Source organism: Diabrotica virgifera, chromosome 2, assembly GCF_917563875.1.
Source record: "Diabrotica virgifera virgifera chromosome 2, PGI_DIABVI_V3a".
In the NCBI taxonomy this organism is placed as follows: domain Eukaryota; kingdom Metazoa; phylum Arthropoda; class Insecta; order Coleoptera; family Chrysomelidae; genus Diabrotica; species Diabrotica virgifera.
This window is the reverse complement of record NC_065444.1, coordinates 224,643,287-224,664,157: the sequence shown is the minus strand read 5'-3', so window position 1 is coordinate 224,664,157 and position 20,871 is coordinate 224,643,287. Positions and strand designations below refer to the sequence as shown.

General features: G+C 33.2%; 1 protein-coding gene across 4 annotated transcripts in view; it reads right to left on the bottom strand.

The window, feature by feature from the left end:
- LOC114330018 (intersectin-1-like) overlaps positions 1-20,871 on the bottom strand; it is a 205,185-nt gene that overhangs the window by 110,015 nt on the left and 74,299 nt on the right. For all 4 annotated transcript variants that reach the window (XM_050644297.1, XM_050644298.1, XM_050644296.1 and 1 more), the window contains exons 10-11: positions 16,474-16,646; positions 11,381-11,534 (exon numbers count right to left, since the gene is read on the bottom strand). In XM_050644297.1, coding sequence (XP_050500254.1) covers positions 11,381-11,534; positions 16,474-16,646 — 327 coding nt within the window. The remainder of the gene's footprint in view (positions 1-11,380; positions 11,535-16,473; positions 16,647-20,871) is intronic.

The following is a 20,871-nucleotide window of genomic DNA, read 5'->3' as shown; positions in this document are numbered from 1 at the left end:
GATTATTATGGGTTGACTGATTTCCGCGTTGTCTATTATTTCTTACATTTTGCAAGTCCTTGTAAATTACGCAGCCTTTATAGTTTGCAGTGTGTTCTCCGTTACACAGGGCACATTTTGCTGGTGTATTTCTGGGTTTTGTACATTCTGGCGTTGGATGACTTCCTCCACATTTCACGCATGCGTAAGGTCTTGTACAATACGCTTTTGTGTGTCCATAACGTTGACAGCGCTGACACTGTGTTATATTTTTCTTTCTGTGAGGAGGTTCAAAGCTGACTTTCATATTGCCGATAGAATCCAGTGTATAGATGTGTTTGTTGTTTTCTTTCGGTTCTAGGTCCACATAGAACATTGACAGTGGTGATTTATTGACTCTGTGTAATACGTTAATGATATTACGGACAGTATGCCCTGATTTAGCTAGTTCACTTTTTATTTCTTCAACTGGCATCGAGTGGTGTAAATTTCTTATAACTACCCTATAAGCTCTATCTTGTTTTGCTTGGTATGTGTGGTGAACTATTTTGCTACTATTTAAATGCTGTATAAGTTTTCTGTATGACTCAATAGTTTTTGTGTTTATTTTTATTGTGTCATTTGGGAGAGCTTTCGACTGGTAGTCTTCTGCTTTAATGACTGTCGATAGGTTTTCAGTCATCTTTTTGATATCATTTACCCCATAGATAAATATAGGTGGAGGTTTAGGTGTTACTGGTGTGTTATTATTATCAGTTAGGTTTTCTAATGGTTCAAATCTGTTGTTTGTACTCACTTGCATTGTTGTTGTGTTATCATCTTTGGGGTTTGCTTTTCTTTTTTTTGTAATTTTTTTGACTGTTTGCCAATCATGGACATTTTCTATGGTTTCGTCGTCTTCATCGCTTGAGTTTTCCATGATAAGTTCCTCTCCACTGAGGATGTATTGGGAAGCATTTGATGTATTTGGTTGATCCATTTGAGGTGCAGGGAGGTTTTGGTTATATTGGTGATTATTGTTTGGGAATGGAGTAGGCGGGATATATTGGTTTGTTGTCTGTTGGCTGCTCGGGAATCCATAAAATGGGGGCGATATTACTGGAGGTTGTTGAGGCTGTGTATATATTTGGGGCACATTATACAACCCCCCATTTGGCACTTGATTTTGGTGGTACATTTACTTAATATAGTACGCCACTGAGTTAAAAATTAATCACATAAATAGTAATTTAGAATTAATCACTCAAATCGTTTTTTAATTATTATTTCACTAATTACCATAAACTAGTCCCGGCCGATAGCCGAGACCGGCACAAAAACTTGGAACTTGGATCTCGAGAGCGATATGGTACGTCTTTACTGCTCGGAATCCAAATACACACTTCGTACCACCTTAGAAATATATAAAATTTACTAAAGTTCACATACTTTTTAGTTCCAAAAAATTGCTCTTTGTTTATCGTCATGGTAAAAGCCAAGGACACGGCACATTGTAGATATCTGAAATCAAATGGCAAATCTGTTGGAATCATCGGAATACGCGGGACAAAGACATCCTCTCCTTTATATTTCTCCTTGGTGATTGTGGCCCAGCAAATTAATAATAAATTTACTTGAGAGTTACATTGAGAAAGTAAACTACCAATTAATCGCCACTACTACTTTCGATACATAAACAACTATATTGCTGTTTACTGAGTAAGAAGTGACACCGTTAGACGCCTGGTAGGATGACTGGTCTTTCAAATGATAATTATTACTGGTCAGTTATCGAACTCGGTTAGAAATTATTAAGTTACTAATCTGGCTATTAACAAATAAGAGTAGGTCATAAAAGGGCAAAAATTCAGTGGTGTATGTATTTTTTAATTATTCTTGTTCCTTTTGACAACATAAACCTGGATTGGTCCCTGCCTGTATAGTTATGTCCTTGTCCATTGTCGTACATTCATAGTTTTCAAGGCGTCTTCAACGTCAAACAATCATATGGTTCTAGGCCTTCATTTATTTCGTTTTCATGTCGACATCTATTGTAATATTTTCGTTATTGTTTTTGTATCTTCTTGTCTCTACACATATACCAGCCATAACAGTCTTTCACTTCTCACAAATTTTACAATATCATACTCTCCATTGAATTCATTAATTTCGCCGATTCTCGATACTCGCGGAGTTGGCATCTAGGTTCATGACTTTAATTAATATCATCATACGATCAACTGCATAGTTTGCGAGTCTATAAGGAACATACATACATACATACATACATACATACAAACATTCATTTTTATTTAGAAGAGGTAATATTTAGATGGCTGTTAAAAAATAACGGTTGGTGATAGAAAAGTGAAAATTTAGGATTGTATGTATCTTTTGATTCTACATCATATAAAATTAACAAAGAACTGTTTTTCCAAAAAAATAAAAAATAATTATGGGGGGGGCAAGCCCCCTTTTTACTTAGATTGGTCGTACCAACTCAGAAACCATCCTGGGTTCAGGTACAACAACTTCGATTCAGATCATCATACGATCAAATGCATAGTTTGCGAGTCTATAAGGAACATATATACATACATACATACAAACATTCATTTTATTTATATAGAAGAGGTAATATTTAGATGGCTGTTAAAAAATAACGGTTGGTGATAGAAAAGTGAAAATTTAGGATTGTATGTATCTTTTGATTCTACATCATATAAAATTAACAAAGAACAGTTTGTCCAAAAAAATAAAAAATAATTATGGGGGGGGGGCAAGCCCCCTCTTTACTTAGATTGGTCGTACCAACTCAGAAACCATCCCGGGTTCATGTACAACAACTTCGATTAAGATCATCATACGATCAAATGCATAGTTTGCGAGTCTATAAGGAACATACATACATACATACATACAAATATTCATTTTTATTTATATAGAAGAGGTAATATTTAGATGGCTGTTAAAAAATAACGGTTGGTGATAGAAAAGTGAAAATTTAGGATTATATGTATCTTTTGATTCTACATCATATAAAATTAACAAAGAACAGTTTGTCCAAAAAAATAACAAATAATTATGGGGGGCAAGCCCCCTTTTTACTTAGATTGGTCGTACCCACTCAGAAACCATCCCGGGTTCATGTACAACAACTTCGATTAAGATCATCATACGATCAAATGCATAGTTTGCGAGTCTATAAGGAACATACATACATACATACATACATACAAACATTGAGAAAGTAAACTACCAATTAATCGCCACTACTACTTTCGATACATAAACAACTATATTGCTGTTTACTGAGTAAGAAGTGACACCGTTAGACGCCTGGTAGGATGACTGGTCTTTCAAATGATAATTATTACTGGTCAGTTATCGAACTCGGTTAGAAATTATTAAGTTACTAATCTGGCTATTAACAAATAAGAGTAGGTCATAAAAGGGCAAAAATTCAGTGGTGTATGTATTTTTTAATTATTCTTGTTCCTTTTGACAACATAAACCTGGATTGGTCCCTGCCTGTATAGTTATGTCCTTGTCCATTGTCGTACATTCATAGTTTTCAAGGCGTCTTCAACGTCAAACAATCATATGGTTCTAGGCCTTCATTTATTTCGTTTTCATGTCGACATCTATTGTAATATTTTCGTTATTGTTTTTGTATCTTCTTGTCTCTACACATATACCAGCCATAACAGTCTTTCACTTCTCACAAATTTTACAATATCATACTCTCCATTGAATTCATTAATTTCGCCGATTCTCGATACTCGCGGAGTTGGCATCTAGGTTCATGACTTTAATTAATATCATCATACGATCAACTGCATAGTTTGCGAGTCTATAAGGAACATACATACATACATACATACAGTTGAGTCCGCGAGTCTTTACCCGTGCGTCATCATTTAAAGCATACGAAATAAGTCGGAAATCTATTTCACGCAACAACAACTGACAGAAAGTGGCTACTGTTCAGATTACGGGTTTTATTATAAAATTTGACGTTATCAAATAATATATAGAATGTCAAATGTAAGTTTTGCTTCAAAATTTTTGTGCAGAATTACAGCTACATTTGAAGTAGCTTAATAAATTCTTATATTATTATTGATTTATAAATAAATAAACAATTTATAAAAAAATTCAGTAACATTTTATTTTTGTTATTTTATTCACTTTGACGGAAATCCTAACACAATCATTTCTTTACTGTGTGAATGACGTTAGCTTTGTATGTTTTAAATATTAATTGCCAAAATATAATTATTTACCTTAAAATTTCAAAGCCCAATATAAAATTAGTTGTGAAAACAACTGTTTGTGTAATATAAAGAAACTTCAAAACGCAAAAATTCGACAAAAACCGCAAAAAATTCAACTGATTGACAGCCACAAAAGTAAACAAAGCAGAAACGTCAAACAAATTGTGCTTAAAATATGAAAACATACCGAATCGTCTTTTTGTGTACCTATCTCTTTTCAATGCACTGAGTCTAGATGGTTCATAAAAATAACATGTGTTGTTACTTAATAACAAACGGCAGCTGGTTTGTCATGAGTTTCATCATCATCCAGCTTCAAAAGTCCACTGCTGAACATAGGCCTCCTCCCCTCGTTTCCAACCCCATCTATCCTGCGCCGCCCTCATCCAGTTTTTATTTACCTTTCTTAAGTCGTCAGTCCATCTTGTAGGCGGTCGACCGACGCTTCTCTTGTCTTCTCTTGGCCTCCATTCCAATAACCTCTTCGTCCATCGCCCATCTGTCATTCTGGCTACGTGTCCTGCCCATCTCCACTTCAACCTGGCTATCCTCTCGATGACATCAGTCACCTTTGTTCTTCTCCTGATTTCTTCGTTTCTGATTTTGTCTCGCAGAGTTATTCCTAACATTGACCGCTCCATTCTTCTCTGCGTGACTCTTAGTTTGGTAGCCGAGGCTTTAGTTAAGGTAAGTGTTTCTGATCCGTACGTCAAGACTGGGAGGACGCACTGATCGAATACCTTTCTCTTTAGACATGTGGGTAACTCACTTTTAAAAGTTTCTCTCAGTTTTCCAAATGCTGCCCACCCAAGACCGATTCTTCTCTTCAGCTCATGAGTCTGGTTATCCCTGCCAATCGTAATTTCATGTCCCAGGTATTTATATCTATCTACGAGTTCTATTTCCTTCCCACCAATACTGATGTTCTGGTTGGGTACCAAATTTGTCATTATTTTTGTTTTCGAGATGTTTATATTTAAACCTACCTTTTCTGTAGCTACAACGAGTTCTTGTACCATCTCTCTTGCCATACCTAGATCCTCAGCTACCATGACTATATAATCGGCGAAACGTAAGTTGTTTAGGTATTCTCCATCTATTTTTATTCCCTTTGTCATCCAATCCAAACTCTTGAAAGCATGTTCTAAGACCGTATTAAAAAGTTTAGGTGACATTGGGTCTCCTTGTCTAACCCCCCTTTCTATTTTTATGCGATTACTGTTAGTATGTAATTTGACAGTGGTTGTTGCCTGTAAGTATATTTTGTGTAATAATTTTGTATACCTATAATCTAGCCTGCATTCTTTAAGCGCCTGTAATATTTTGCTAAGTTCAACTGTGTCAAAGGCTTTATGAAAATCGATAAAAAGTAGAACTAGGGGTTTATTGTATTCCACTACTTTCTCTATCAGGGTTTTTATACTTTGTAGATGGTCATTTGTTCCGTAATTTTTTCGGAATCCTGCCTGTTCTCTTGGTTGATAAGTCTCTAACTTTCTATCCATTCTCTTAACTATTATTCGCGTAAATAGCTTATATAAATGGCTGAGGAGGCTAATCGGTCTGTAATTCTCTAAATTGGCTTTGTCTCCTGCTTTGTGTAATAGAATCATAGTAGCGTTGTTCCAGTCTGTTGGAATATTGGCGTTGTGAAGGCAGATATTGAAAAGTTGTTTAATTTTTTCAAGTAGTATATTTCCTCCAATTTTTAGTGCTTCTGATACTATTCCATCTTCACCTGGGGTTCGATTATTTTTCATTTTCTTCAGAGCCTCTTTGATTTCTGATTTTGTTATATCGGGCATTAAATCCGATCCTTGATTTAATACCCCAGTTTTTACTGTAATTGGAGGTTGCGCATTGTCATCTTTTTTTCTTGATTTGTATAACTCTGTGTAGAACTCTTCGACTATTGTTAATATTTCATCTCTGTTTGTAGTTTCTTTTCCAGTTCTGTTTCTTAGTTTGTTGATTTCTATTTTTCCTTTTTGTACGCTTACGTTCTTCAAAACTTTCATGTTCTTATTTTGCTCTATTGCTTGTTTTGTTTTTTCTACATTGTAGTTTCTTATGTCTTTTCTTATTGACTTTGTGATAGTCTTATTTATTTCATTTAGCGCTTCTTTGCTGGAACTTGTATCTCCTTTCATCTGTCGTCTTAGTTCTATAAGGGTTTTAGTAGGTTGACTTAGTTTTTCATCTTTTTGGTTTGTTGGACAGTATTTAGTTTGAGCCTGTTGTATTGTGGTGATTATTTGCTTGTTCAGTATATTAATGTCTGTTGTTGTTGTATCTTTCAATGTATCATTAATATATTTTTCGAACTCCTGAATATTAGTTGGTTTTACCCATTTCTTTGTGTGTTTCTTATTTATCATTTTGAGTCTTTCCTTTTCGATCGATATCGTTATTTTAGCTCTTACTAACCTGTGATCACTGCTTGTGCTGAACTGGTTTAACACATTTACGTCTTTAAATAATTCTTTTTTATTTGTTAAGAAATAGTCGATTTCGTTCCTTGTTTTTCCATCTGGACTTTCCCAGGTCCATCTTCTGTGTTTTTTCTTTTTAAAGAAGCTGTTCATTTGATAGAGATTGTTTTCCAAAAGAAAAGTTAACAGTTGTTTGCCTCTATCATTTCTGCCTTCGCTTCCAAAATTTCCCAATATTATTTCAGAGGGGTCTTCCTTGGTACCTATTTTGGCGTTGAAATCACCGCCTATTATTAAGAAGTGGCCAGGATTTTCCTTGATTGCACAGGATATTTGGTCGTAGAATATTTGGACTTCTTCATCTGAATGGCCTGAAGTAGGTGCGTATACTTGAATGAACTTTAGTTCATTGAGTTTCATGCGTGGAAGAGAATGATGCTAGATAAAAAGTATGTGTTTTATCTCTTCAGGTATTAATGACGCACGGGTAAAGACTCGCGGACTCAACTGTACAAACATTCATTTTTATTTATATAGAAGAGGTAATATTTAGATGGCTGTTAAAAAATAACGGTTGGTGATAGAAAAGTGAAAATTTAGGATTATATGTATCTTTTGATTCTACATCATATAAAATTAACAAAGAACAGTTTGTCCAAAAAAATAAAAAATAATTATGGGGGGGCAAGCCCCCTTTTTACTTAGATTGGTCGTACCAACTTAGAAACCATCCCGGGTTCATGTACAACAACTTCGATTAAGATCATCATACGATCAACTGCATAGTTTGCGAGTCTATAAGGAACATACATACATACATACATACAAACATTCATTTTTATTTATATAGAAGAGGTAATATTTAGATTGCTGTTAAAAAATAACGGTTGGTGATAGAAAAGTGAAAATTTAGGATTATATGTATCTTTTGATTCTACATCATATAAAATTAACAAAGAACAGTTTGTCCAAAAAAATAAAAAATAATTATGGGGGGGCAAGCCCCCTTTTTACTTAGATTGGTCGTACCAACTCAGAAACCATCCCGGGTTCATGTACAGTAACTTCGATTAAGATCATCATACGATAAAATGCATAGTTTGCGAGTCTATAAGGAACATACATACATACATACATACATTCATTTTTATTTATACAGGGTGTCCAGAAACTCTACCGACAAACGAAGACAGGAGATTCCTCAGATAATTTTAGGACAATTTAACCCAATTCACCTAGTCCGAAAATGCTTCTTAAGGAAGCTAGAGCTCTTTGAAGATGGCGTCATGTAATTAGTTTTTCTTAAATACCTCCAGAACGCTTCTATCTAGAAAAATGAAAATTGGTGTACATATTTACTTTCCAGAAATGAATCGATTCCATCCATTACGAATTTCAAGTACCGGTCATAGGCGTCCTTTTTGGGTAGGGCAACGGTTATTTTATCGCCTAACTTTTTTGTCTTTAATTTTTAAGCATTTTTGACTCTGAATTATCAAATTGTGAGGTATTCTAGTACTAAAAGGTACTCTTACTTTAAGTCGATAGGATACACCGTTTTCTAGAAAAATCGATTTGAAAATTTTTCGTTCTTTGAATTTCAAAAAAGAAGATTCAAAAAAAAATATTTAGAAAGATGAAAACTGGTACATTTATTTATATTCCAGAGATTAATCGATTTCATTAATGGCGAATTTCTAGTTCCGGTCATAGGCGTCCGTTTTGGGTAGGTCAACAGTCATTTTATAGCATAACTTTATTATCTTTAATTTTTAAGTATTTTTGACACTAGATTATTCAATTATGAGATATTCGAGTACTAAAAGTTACTCTTGCTTTAAGTTGGTAAAATACATCGTTTTTTTTTTAATTTTTTCAACTTTTTTTTTTCAAATTCCCAAAACCAAAAACTTTCAAATCGATTTTTCTAGAAAACGGTGTGTCCTACCGACTTAAAGTAAGAGTACCTTTTAGTACTAGAATACCCCACAATTTAATAATCCAGTATCAAAAATGCTTAAAAGTTAAAGACAAAAAAGTTATGCGATAAAATAACCGTTGCCCTACCCAAAACGGGCGCCTATGACCGGTACTAGAAATTCGCAATGGATGGAATCGACTCATTTCTGGAAAGTAAATATGTATACAAATTTTCGTTTTTCTAAATGGAAGCGTTCTGGAGGTATTTAAGAAAAACTAATTACATGGCGCCATCTTCAAAGAGCTCTAGCTCCCTTAGGAAGCATTTTCGGACTAGGTGAATTGGGTTAAATTGTCTTAAAATTATCTGAGGAATCTCCTGTCTTCGTTTGTCGGTAGAGTTTCTGGACACCCTGTATAGAAGAGGTAATATTTAGATGGCTATTAAAAAATAACGGTTGGTGATAAAAAAGTGAAAATTTAGGATTGTATGTATCTTTTGATTCTACATCATATAAAATTAACAAAGAACAGTTTGTCCAAAAAAATAAAAAATAATTATGGGGGGGTGCAAGCCCCCTTTTTACTTAGATTGGTCGTACCAACTCAGAAACCATCCCGGGGTCATGTACAACAACTTCGATTAAGGTCATCATACGATCAAATGCATAGTTTGCGAGTCTATAAGGAACATACATACATACATACATACATACAAACATTCATTTTTATTTATATAGATATATAATAATATAAATGAGTATAGTATCACGAGGTTTTTTTCCTGGTTTTCCCTCGTGATTTACTATGGAATCTCTAACGCGAGAATTTTACTGTCATCGTTGCATTTGGTTGTCTTTTTAAAGACAGATCACATGCTATGATTTTTTTTGTGACGGATATTCTTGAGTTGGGATTAATTTCATGTAATGGCGATAAATTAATCGCCATTAATTTCATAAATATTGGCGATATCATTTTGAAGTCTTCTACTTTAAAATGTATAATATACGTCTGAATTGTCAATATAAATGAGTCAGATTAAATAGATTATTAGATGAATTTTTTTACTTAGCAACAACATTTTTGTTTATTTTAGTAGTATTTTGTATTTTGACAACGAAACCCGATTTGGGTTTCGAAACGTTAATACAATTATTTTTTCAATTTAATTGTGGCTTATTTCCCATCTAAATAGTTAATCATAAAAATGCCACAAGGAAATAGCTTCAGAACAAATTTATAAGACTATACAAATCAAAGAAAATACCATTTTATAAATGCAATAAACACAATTGATTTGTTTTTATGCCAAATTGCAAATAAAATGTGACAACTGTCAGATTTAACTAAAATGTCATGTTAGAATAAATGTTATAAATGTGTATTATCACGGACTTACCTATTTTTCTATCATTTGTGACGCACTGAAAAATGCTCATGAAAAGGACCATACCTGATTTATTCTCAGTATAACTTTTATACTTGGTTTATTAGTAACAGTGTTAAAGTTTAATTCTAATTTTAATAATAAGTCAATGATTTGTTGCTTTTTTAGCTGCAGATTTTTGTTTAGTTCATTCCATTACTATTAGTATCATTCCAAAGAATAACCTTCATATAGAAGACAAACATCTTGGTCTTAGTGAACCTCTATATAAGATCATGCAAAAAGAAGTATTGCTTGGGATGTCCAGATAAGTCTATAGAAGATCAAACAACTTGGTCTTAGTGAACCTCTATATAAGATCATGCAAAAAGAAGTATTACTTGGGATGTCCAGATGAGTCTATCGAAATCCGAAAAGTACAATAGTCGGAGAGATAGAAGCGGATTTTGCTCGTTATAAGTAATATGGACAAACTATATGGGGATATGTTGAATCAGAAACCAGAGTGGAGGACGAGGGTAGTTATAAGGGGTCAAAGTCGTGGTTCTTATTATTTTTTTTGTGACGCTCATGATCGAGATAGTGCACCAAAATTGGGAAATAAGTAGATCATAACGTAAGTAAGCAAAATCTCCAGGGGCGGAACGGTGCGTGGGGAACAAAAGGGTGGTGGGCAGGGGTGAATATAAAAATTATAAGGGGTTTTTTGTGACGTTCGTTCTTATAATTTTTATATTCACTCCCGTCCACCACCCCGTTTTCCCCCACGCAGCGTTCCGCCCCTGGAGATTTTACGTAATAAACAGAAGAGTAGAATGGAATGACCACATAAGCCGAATGACAACAAATATAGTACTAAGGACGGCGAGAGACGGTTCCCCAATAGGAAGAGAAGAAGAAATTTCAAAAAGAATAAGCCTAATCTAAATGTTTGTTTGTACAGCCAGAAGACGCTAACGAGATCAAGTTAGAAATTGATCACTATCGGTGTCCTGAACCTACTTCCCAGTAGTTTGGTTTACTGTGTATGGTAGAAAATATCTGTATTATCTACAAAAACTAACATATTGCAGAAATTAATACTCTCAGTAGCTTCTTCCGAAATTTAACCTAAGGCAAGAAATATTGGAGAGTTCCTGTTGACACGAAGCTAGAAGAAAAAGATGAACTAAGAATTAGAAACCAAACACACGAGCAGGCAGACCACCAAAAAGGCGGTACAAGAGTAGGAGCTGTCAAGACAGAAAGGGACGAGATGAAGAACATAAAACTATGTAAAGAAAATATTAGTTTGAGTTTATTGTCATAGGCATAATAAATTACTTTAGGGTAGTATTAATTACATATAATTTTCATTATCTAATCCTCCCGTTATATGTATTTTGAATATTAAATAGACCTACCACAGATTGATATGGATAATTAGCTATATAATATTCTGGTTCTACTTCAGGTTCAACTAGAGCTACTGGTTGTTCAACTTCAGATGGTACGTGTACCGGGGTTGGTTCAAATGAATTTGTCGTTTCGGATCCTTCGGGAACTTCTGCAATACCCCTGAAATAAACAAAAATATATTTTTAAACGTTAACCACGTACTTGTAAAATTTTATTCTTTGAGTTTTAAAGACTAAATCATCTTAATGAATGTTTAAATAAAATCTAGGTAAGCTCATCAATTTCTAACTTCTAAAAGAAATTTACAAAATATTTTAAAGACCTAAGAGACAGAAATACGCAAAAAGCGTTAAGACAGAAGGTATGCAATATCCGCTCTTTTTTATTAAAAACCATCTTTATTGTATTGGGGCCGTGCAAGTTCAGCAAAGCGACCCCTATTTCTACGCTCTATACTAAAATTCGCACTTTTAATTATATTGGCCAATTATATTAGTCCTGGTTACTGGATAATTGTCAAGGCCATAGTCCAAAAAAATAATAAGAAAAAAAAATAAGATTCAGGTTATGTTATGAAAACGTCAACAATTGTATGTAGTAAATAAAATTAGTTATTAAAATGTAGTACTGCAAGCAAAATAAAATTAATTAAATTTACCTTTATATAATAATTGCATATCATATCAATATTGTGGAGCATAATTTTTCTGCTTCATTGACAGAAGGTATGAAATATACGTCAATTTGACAATTTCAATTGACAATATGAATTATTTAAGATAGTTGCAATATTTCTCCGCGACTCGCGCATGGTCGTTTCTCGTTTCCCCTTCCAAGTACTTGCACACCGCGAATAGCTTGTAAGAACATAGAAAACATCTGTCAGCTTTAGTTATTAATACAATTTATTTTACTAAATTTTTCATTCAACGTCAAGCTATTGTTAGTTTTATGAATGTATGTCTTTCTTTTAATGTATTTCTATGAGAGTCCCTGAAAACTTTGTAATGATGTGACGTCACAGCGGGCGATGGGCCGCTGGGGAAACCGAAGGAGATGGCATCGAGAGCATATATTTAAGACGAGCCAGGAGAATAAGAATATGAGAAAATCAGTTGTTGCTAACGTATTGAATTAGCAATAGCTGGATGGCAAAGATGCGGCGTTCTTTGAGCCGGTACTTTGCCTAGGTAGGCGCCTCAGTAGTGGCGTGGCGTCTTACCGGGACCGTTACCGTAGTGGGCGGTAGTAACGATTAACGAGTGACTGCGTGTCGCTGTTCAACCTCGCCGCATTGAATTGAAATGCGGTGTCTCCGGGTCTGGATGCATGGCTATGTTGATTTAACCCTTATCCGGGAAAGGTGGGTCCAACAGGCCCGAGAAGCCAATTCTTTTATCATAAACTGATAAAAAAAAATTATTGAGTTTTATACATCACTGGATTTGTTTAGAAGTATGTTTCCTTCAACATAGTCATGCGCTATTCAAAATATTCATTATCATTTTTGAAATTATTGCGTCCAAAGAATTTTGTCACGTAAAGGGGCAGCACGGGCCCGTCGGACCCCATTTGTATTTATACCTAAAGTCTAAATCTTTGTTACAGAAGTTAATCTGGCAGTCAGGTAATGTTTTCGGGGATTATCTAAACGACTTTTATGATTCCGGAAATCCAATAATAAAGTCTAAACTTGTAACAAACAATGTAAACATTTGATGTTCACATCAAAGAGATGCTTACAATAGGTGTTATATCTATTCTAAATGAATTTTAAAAACTGGTAATCATTGTTGGAATGCAATAATATTGTTAGGTAGGTACCTATACATATTTTGAAATAAATAATGCATCTGCTATCAATCGTTTGATATCGATGTTAGTGTCGACAACTAAGCTCCTAAAATTAGACTGAATTACAGTGAAAGTAGATAGTGCGAATAAAATGTCCCGAAAAGCATTATCAGCTGCAGAACTGCAAGATATTGCTAATAATTTATGGGATTTCAATGATGAAGAATCTCCTGAAGTAGGTGGCATTGAAAGTGACTCTGAAATTCAAGATCATTTTTCCGAAGCAAGTGAAGAGGATGATCAGCAAGTATAATTGAGTGAAAATGAAGAAGAATGTGTAGCTACAAGTTCCCAAATTTCAGAGTGTGTAATTTTTGAAAGTAAGGATGGAATTTACTGCAAGAGTCAACCACAACCGACAGGACGTATGCGATCTTGCGACATAATAAAAAGCAAAACGCACTAAGTAATGTTAGCCCCTGGTCAAAGTGTAGATGATTCTGTTGATTCGTTTTGTTTGTTTGTGAACGAAATTTGTGTGAAGTGTACAAATGAAGAAGCCGAAAAAGTCCTGGGGATAGAGAACTGGAAATATTGCGACTCTACAGAGCTATATGCCTTTATTGGACTACTACTAACTGCAGGGCACCTGAGTGCCAACATCCATAATGTAGATATACTTTGGAGTAAGTATTATGGACCTACTATATTTAAAGCTACCATGGGGTTAAAACGATTCAAAAATTTGCTAAGATTTGTTCGATTTGACGATAAGGGCACGAGGTCTGCAATTAGCGGCAATACGCGATGTGTGGAATCAAGTCAAACAAATCTTTCAGAAATACTATTTACCAGGAAAAAACATAACGGTAGATGAGCAACTTGTTAAATATCTCGAGGTAGGTGTCGTTTCAAGCAGTATATGCCTTCAAAGCCAGATAAGTATGGCATGAAAATATGGCAAATCCTTCAGGTAGATCGCACCCTTAAGGTAGACCGCATACTATAGTAGCACCTTTTATTAATCTAGACAATTTAAATTTAACTTTGGTCAAAAATGAAAAAATAATATTAGAAATATAGGGGTAAATATGAATAGTACATTCACCGAACAGTGGTGGGCCCAACGAACCCGAGTTGCCTGGTTACGTAAGTAAAATGTGTTGCCCGGATAAGGGATAACGTAGCGAGATTGTTATTGTATATATTGTGTTGTTTATCGTATCATTTTAATATTACTATTATGTTCGGATGACAGTAATGAGTATAATATTGTTTTTTATTTGCAGAAGATAGAATTATATTTTACTTTATTTATTTTAAACTGTATATAATTATCTTAAATATATTTACTTTATTTTTAACCTCTTATTTTACTGAGTCTGTCGTCCTGAAAGAGCTACCCATTACAACTTCTATAATGTTTATTTTAATAAGTTACAGGGGTGAAAAGAGAAATTTGTGTGTTGAAACAAATCAAAAGAAGAACTTCTGTTGGAGTGAAAGTAAAGAGAGTAATAAACTCCAACAGAAGTAAGGAAAAACAAAGTAACTGTAAGCTAGATATATATAAATAATGATAAGATAGTGTAGTGGAAGAAAGGGGAAGTAAAATGAAAATAAACAGAAAAGAGCTTCTCGCTGGAGAGGCTGAAGTAATAAAAATACTACTTTGCAGTAGTACTGAAGAAAGGGGGATTAAAAGGGATATACGTAGAAGTGGGAAGAGACAGAGGCAAACTAAATAGAATTGGCTAGCAAGAGATGCAAGAGAACAACTTGACACTCAAGGATGGGTACGGCTCGTTTGCATGCCTGTCGAAGAACAGTAGCTCAAGTAGATAATGATGACGACTAGAAAAGGTACATATTAAGATAAGAATAATGTACTGAAAATGTATAAAGACGAATAAGTGCTAAAGAAGAACCAATTAAATAAAACTAACAAATCATGGGCGCCAAGAAAATGTCACTCTCCCAGGTATCTTACACTGCTGTCAACTATTAAATATAATAAATATATGAGTAAATGTAAATATTAAGGAAATAAGAATAAATGATATGCCAAATAAATAAACATTTATTAAAAATAACTACCAGATTTTTAACAATCTCTGAGTTAGATAAAGCATATCTATACTGTGACTCTAAAATGACAAAAGTTATACAAAGGTTATATCTAAGATAACAACAATAATGTTACCTGTTACAAAATTATATAAGTACCTCTTACTTACATATAGGTTACAACTCACATGAGATTTCTACCAAATGGTTATAGTACGCTTGTTACGTACAACTAAATTAAAACCGAAAAATATTAAAAGTAATATAAATAAATAGGCACAAGCCTGACGGAAAGAAAATACAATGATGAATTAAGCAAAATGAATTAATAAAAGTTATAAAAATGAATCTAAGATAAATACCGAAACGATGACCTAAATTAACCGAAACAAATGGAATAAAGCGAATAAAGAAATAAATATTTGGGAAACAAGCAAGTAATATTACAAAGTAAATATTAAAGCAATAATAAAGTATAAAACCCTAATTGTCTAGGCCTGATTACCTTGTGCACACAAGTAACTTACCATAGATCGTAAATAAGTTTGGGAACCTAATACAATAGTATACAAATATGTCATATAAAAAAAACAAAGGTAATCTAAATCTGAAAAAGTAATGTCTGAAATATAAAACCAATAGTTACTCAAAGCACAAACTTAAATGTTCCCAAACAAATCCCTTCATCGAAAGACTTCAAGGTAAAGTCTGATGCTGCAATCCATAAAATTAGCACCAGAGGAGGTGCTAAACCATGTTTCCTGTAGGTACAGGTGGAAAGATGACAAAAATGGGACTGGAATGTCCCATAGCTTGCTCCCAAATCGACATATTCAATAAACATGTAATAATCTACACTTTAATGTCGGTAGCAAACATGTTTTAATTTTAAATATCTCATTCAAAAGAAGATGTTTGTTTATTTTAAGGGACTTTCGGCCCTCGGTAATAATGTAATTTGTCATTCTGCGTTTAAATTTTTCAACAGTATTTATTAGTTTTTTCAGGATTCGAAAAAAATGAATGCATTCAAAAAGCATTGGTCCGATATTTTACGCATGCGCTCTTAAGACCTTCTTGACTAGCTAAAATACCAAATGTTACATATTTATGGTTGAACTCGTATTGAAGTAAGGATTTCAATAATAATACAATATACAGAGTGTTGTATTTTTAAAAAATCAAAGTGACTAACAAATTTGAAATTTCCATGTTGCAGAATAATATTAATACTTACTCTAATCGTGTTGCTTCAGTCTCTTCAATGCTAGTAGTTGTTTGACTAAATGCAGAATCATCCCTTACACCTACGCCATCAACAGGTTCCACATACGCTTCGGGAAACCAACCAGTATGACCACGTATTTCGCCGGCGAGCCATCCAGGTTCTCCAGTTTGTTCTTTGGGTACCTGCATACATAGAACATAATGCCATACACCATACAGTATACATACAGAGTGAGCTTTATACATGGAACGCCTCAATTATATTATGGTGGTATTTACATTGCCGTCAGATCTTCCGATTTTCTGAAAATGTAATAAACTTTCTTATTTCAAATGGAACACCCTGTATATTTTTTGCGTTTTGAAGTCCTTAAAAAATACTGATTATTTTTCATATAATGTTCCCTATACCTAAATGCCATTATTTCGGATTTATTGTTACATTTATTTAAACAAATTATAAAAATCAATTTTTTTGGTCCGGGCAGATATTATTTTAAGTTTTTTTGGATCATTCGGTACAAAAAAGGTCTTATGTAATTTTTCTATAAAGTTTTTCGTTTTCGAGTTATAAATAATTTAAAAATGAAAAAAAAAAACGAAAAATGATGATTTTTAAGGTTCAAAAACACAAGTACAAAATTATAATTTTTGAAATTGCTAGGTGCCTAAATTTAATCTCAAACCTCATTCTATCAGTTCCTGATAAGTATTTTGGGATTATTTCATTTTAAAATATTGTGTTTTACTTGTTAATGCAGCCTGACCGCCCATCCTCCCATAAGTGCTTCATTAACAATTAAAAAACATTTTAAAATAAAACTTGCGAACAAATCTTATCGGGAGCTAATAGAAGAAGGTTTGAACTTAAATTTAGGCACTTCGTAATTTCAAAAAATATAGTTTTACTTGTGTTTTTAAACCTTGAAAATCGTAATTTTTCCTTTTCTTTTGGTTCTAATTTGTTAAGAACTTGAAAACGATCAACTTTAGAGAAATTACACGAAACTTTTTTTGTTCCGAATAATCCAAAAAACCTAAAAGGATAAAGGACCGGGGCGAAAAAATTGAGTTTTAACATTTGCTTAAAACAATTGTTTAAATAAATGTAGCAATAACTCCGAAATTATGGCATTTATGTATAGGGAATATTACATGAAAAATATTCAGTATTTCTTAAAGACTTCAAAACGCAAAAATATACAAGGTATTCCATTTGAAATAAGAAAGTTCGTTAGATTTTCAGAAAAACGGAAGATCTGACAACAATGTAAATATCACCGTAATATTGGCCGCATCACAAGACCCTTACTCACTAAAATCTTTAAAAGTCTATAAAAAGTGCCGTTTCCGAGATAATTGAAACATTGTTCCGTATACAGGGTGGGGCATTAGTGTGACAAAGTCCAATTACTCATTTGTCGTAAGAGATACAAAAATAAGTTGTTAAAGTAAAAGTTGGGGCACGGATTGGATCATAATTTAAAAATATTTTCAAATGTACAGGTTCACTTGTTTTGACAGGGTAACACAAACTTATGTTTTTTAAAATGGAGCACCCTGTATATTTTTACATTTTTAGATACTCCTCGATGTCCTCTTTCTTAAAATATAGGGTTTTTTAATATTATACGAGGTAGTTTAAAAGTTAATTACGTTTTTTTGTTAATTTCGTAGCACAATTCACGCCCTGTAGAATTGTAGTGATTTGATATCAAAATTTCTGTTTAGATTCAAATGATTTTTAATATAGTCTACTATTGTTAAAAATCTTAGTATACAGGGTTGGTCGAAACTAGGAATGAGTATTTTCTTAGTTTTCTTAAATGGAACACCCTGTATTTTAGTATTGTAATAAAATGATATTTTATGGTACTGTTTTATTTCTTAAACATTCCCTATACCTAAGTGCTTTAATTTGTGAGTTATTCGTGATTCTTTAATCCAAACATTACTTACAACCAAAATTACGTGAAATTTTATTAGGTAGTCGTGGAAACATTCAATCAAAAATAATTTTTGGAAATAAAAAGACTTTAATCTCGACTGATCCTTAATTGATTAATATTGGATGGGATATCAAAATACCTATATTCGCGGTGTGCAAGTACTTTGAGGCGATACGAGAAACGATCGTGCGAGAATAGCGGAGAAATATTGTAACTTTCTTAAATAATTCATTGTCAATTGAAATTGTCAAATTGACGTATATTTCATATCTACTGTAAATGAAGAAGAAATATTATATATTGCTCCACAATATTGATATGATATGCAATTATTATACAGTGCTAGTCAAAAGTCCGTACCCCCCCTCGTATCTTTTGAACGGTTATACATATAATAGTGAAATTTGGAGTGAGGAAATAAACGGACGTACGCTTCTTAACTAGTCATGACAGGTGACGTAATAGTGACAGATGACTTTACAGCGCCACTGTGACAGATAATTTTAAATGGGACCTTATGGCAAGTGACACCTCATTTGAAAGGTATTGAAAATATCTCTTCAGTCATACTAATTGTTTTGGGTTTAAGTTGATTTTGATTTTGGTGAATAAATGAAATAAATATAACTTTGTAGTTTCGCATTTAATTCTTAAAAATTAAAATGTCAGCCCATGGTTATTTTGTCAAAAAAGTTGACATTTTTCAGCTCTCTAGTAGTTTTTACGTCAACGTCAACCTTTTTGACAAGTAACCATAGGCGGAGGTTTGAATTTTTATTAATTAAATGCGAAACTACAATTTTATATTATTTCATCTATTCATCCAAATGAGCTTAAACTCAAACAAAATTAGTATAGCTGAATGGGTATTTTCAATACCTATCAAACGAGGTATCGCTTACCATAGGGTACCATTTAAAATTATCTGTCACAGTGGCGCTGTAAAGTCATCTGTCACTTTTACGTCACTTGTCATGACTAGTTAAGAAGCCTACGTCCGTTCATTTCCTTCCTCCAAATTTCACTATTATAAGTATAACCGGTCAAAAGATACGAGGGGGGGTACGGACTTTTGACTAGCACTGTATAAAGGTAAATATAATTAATTGTATTTTGCTTGCAATACTGCATTTTAATAACTAATTTTATTTACTACATACAAATATTTACATTTTAATAACATAACCTGAATCTTATTTTTTCTTCTTATTCTTTTTTTGGACTATGGCCTTGACAATTATCCAGCAACCAGGACCATATGATTGGCCAATATAATTAAAAGTGCGAATAAAAGTGCAGAGCGAAGAAACCAGGTGTCGCTTTTCCGAACTTGCACGGTCCCAATAGTTAAGATTGTTAGTGAGTAAAATATTAACAGAAACCTACAATATTGTACCTAGTTGGCTATGACCCCAAATTTGATTAAACATTTGACATTATACTATTTTTATAGTTCCAGTGGCTTTGTTACCATTGCTAATATGAATTGTTCTAATAAGGAACTGAATAATATGGTTTTTGTGCTAGGAGAGTATAACAAAAATGTGCTACTAGCAATAAGAATTTATCATCAGCAATTCCGTGATAGACGACAACCAAGAAGAGAAACTTATGAAAGTTTGCTAGAACGGTTTCAACGGACTGGACACTTAGAATACGAGAAATCTGATCGAAAAGAAAACTGTTGTAAATGAAGAATATGAATTAAATGCAATCCTTAGTGTCACTGAGGATTTGCATATCAACACGACCATTCTCATATTCTAAGTGTCTAGTCTGTTAAAACCGTTTTAGTATACTTTCAAAAGTTTTTCTTCTTGATTGTCGTCTATCAGGGAATTTATCATGTATCATCACATTTTGTTATACTCTCCTAGCACAAAAGTCGTATTATCAGTTCCTCATTAGAAAAATTCATATTAGTAATGGTAACAAAGCAAATGGAATTATAAAAATAGTATACTGTCAAATGTTTAAGCAAATTTAGAGTCATAGCCAACTAGGTAGAATATTGTAGGTGGTTATTAATATTTTGCGCACTAACAATATTAACTACGTAGGTATTTTGATATCTCATCCAATATTAATAAATTACAGATCAGTCTAGATTAATGTTTTTTTTTCAAAAATTATTTTTGATTGAATCTTTTCACGACCACCTAATAAAATTTCATGTAATTTTGGTTGCAAGTTATGTTTAGCTTAAAGAATCACGAATAACTCAAAAATTAAAGCATTTATGTATAGGGAATGATTAAGAAATAAAAAAGTACCATAAAATATCAAATCATTACAATACTAAGATACGGTGTTCCATTTAAGAAAACTCAGAAAATACTCTTTCCGAGTTTCGACCAACCATGTATCTTAAAATTAAACATTTCGCTATATTAAGAATGTTTAACAATAGTAGACTATATTCATTTAAATCACTACAATTCTACAGCGTGTGAAGGTTG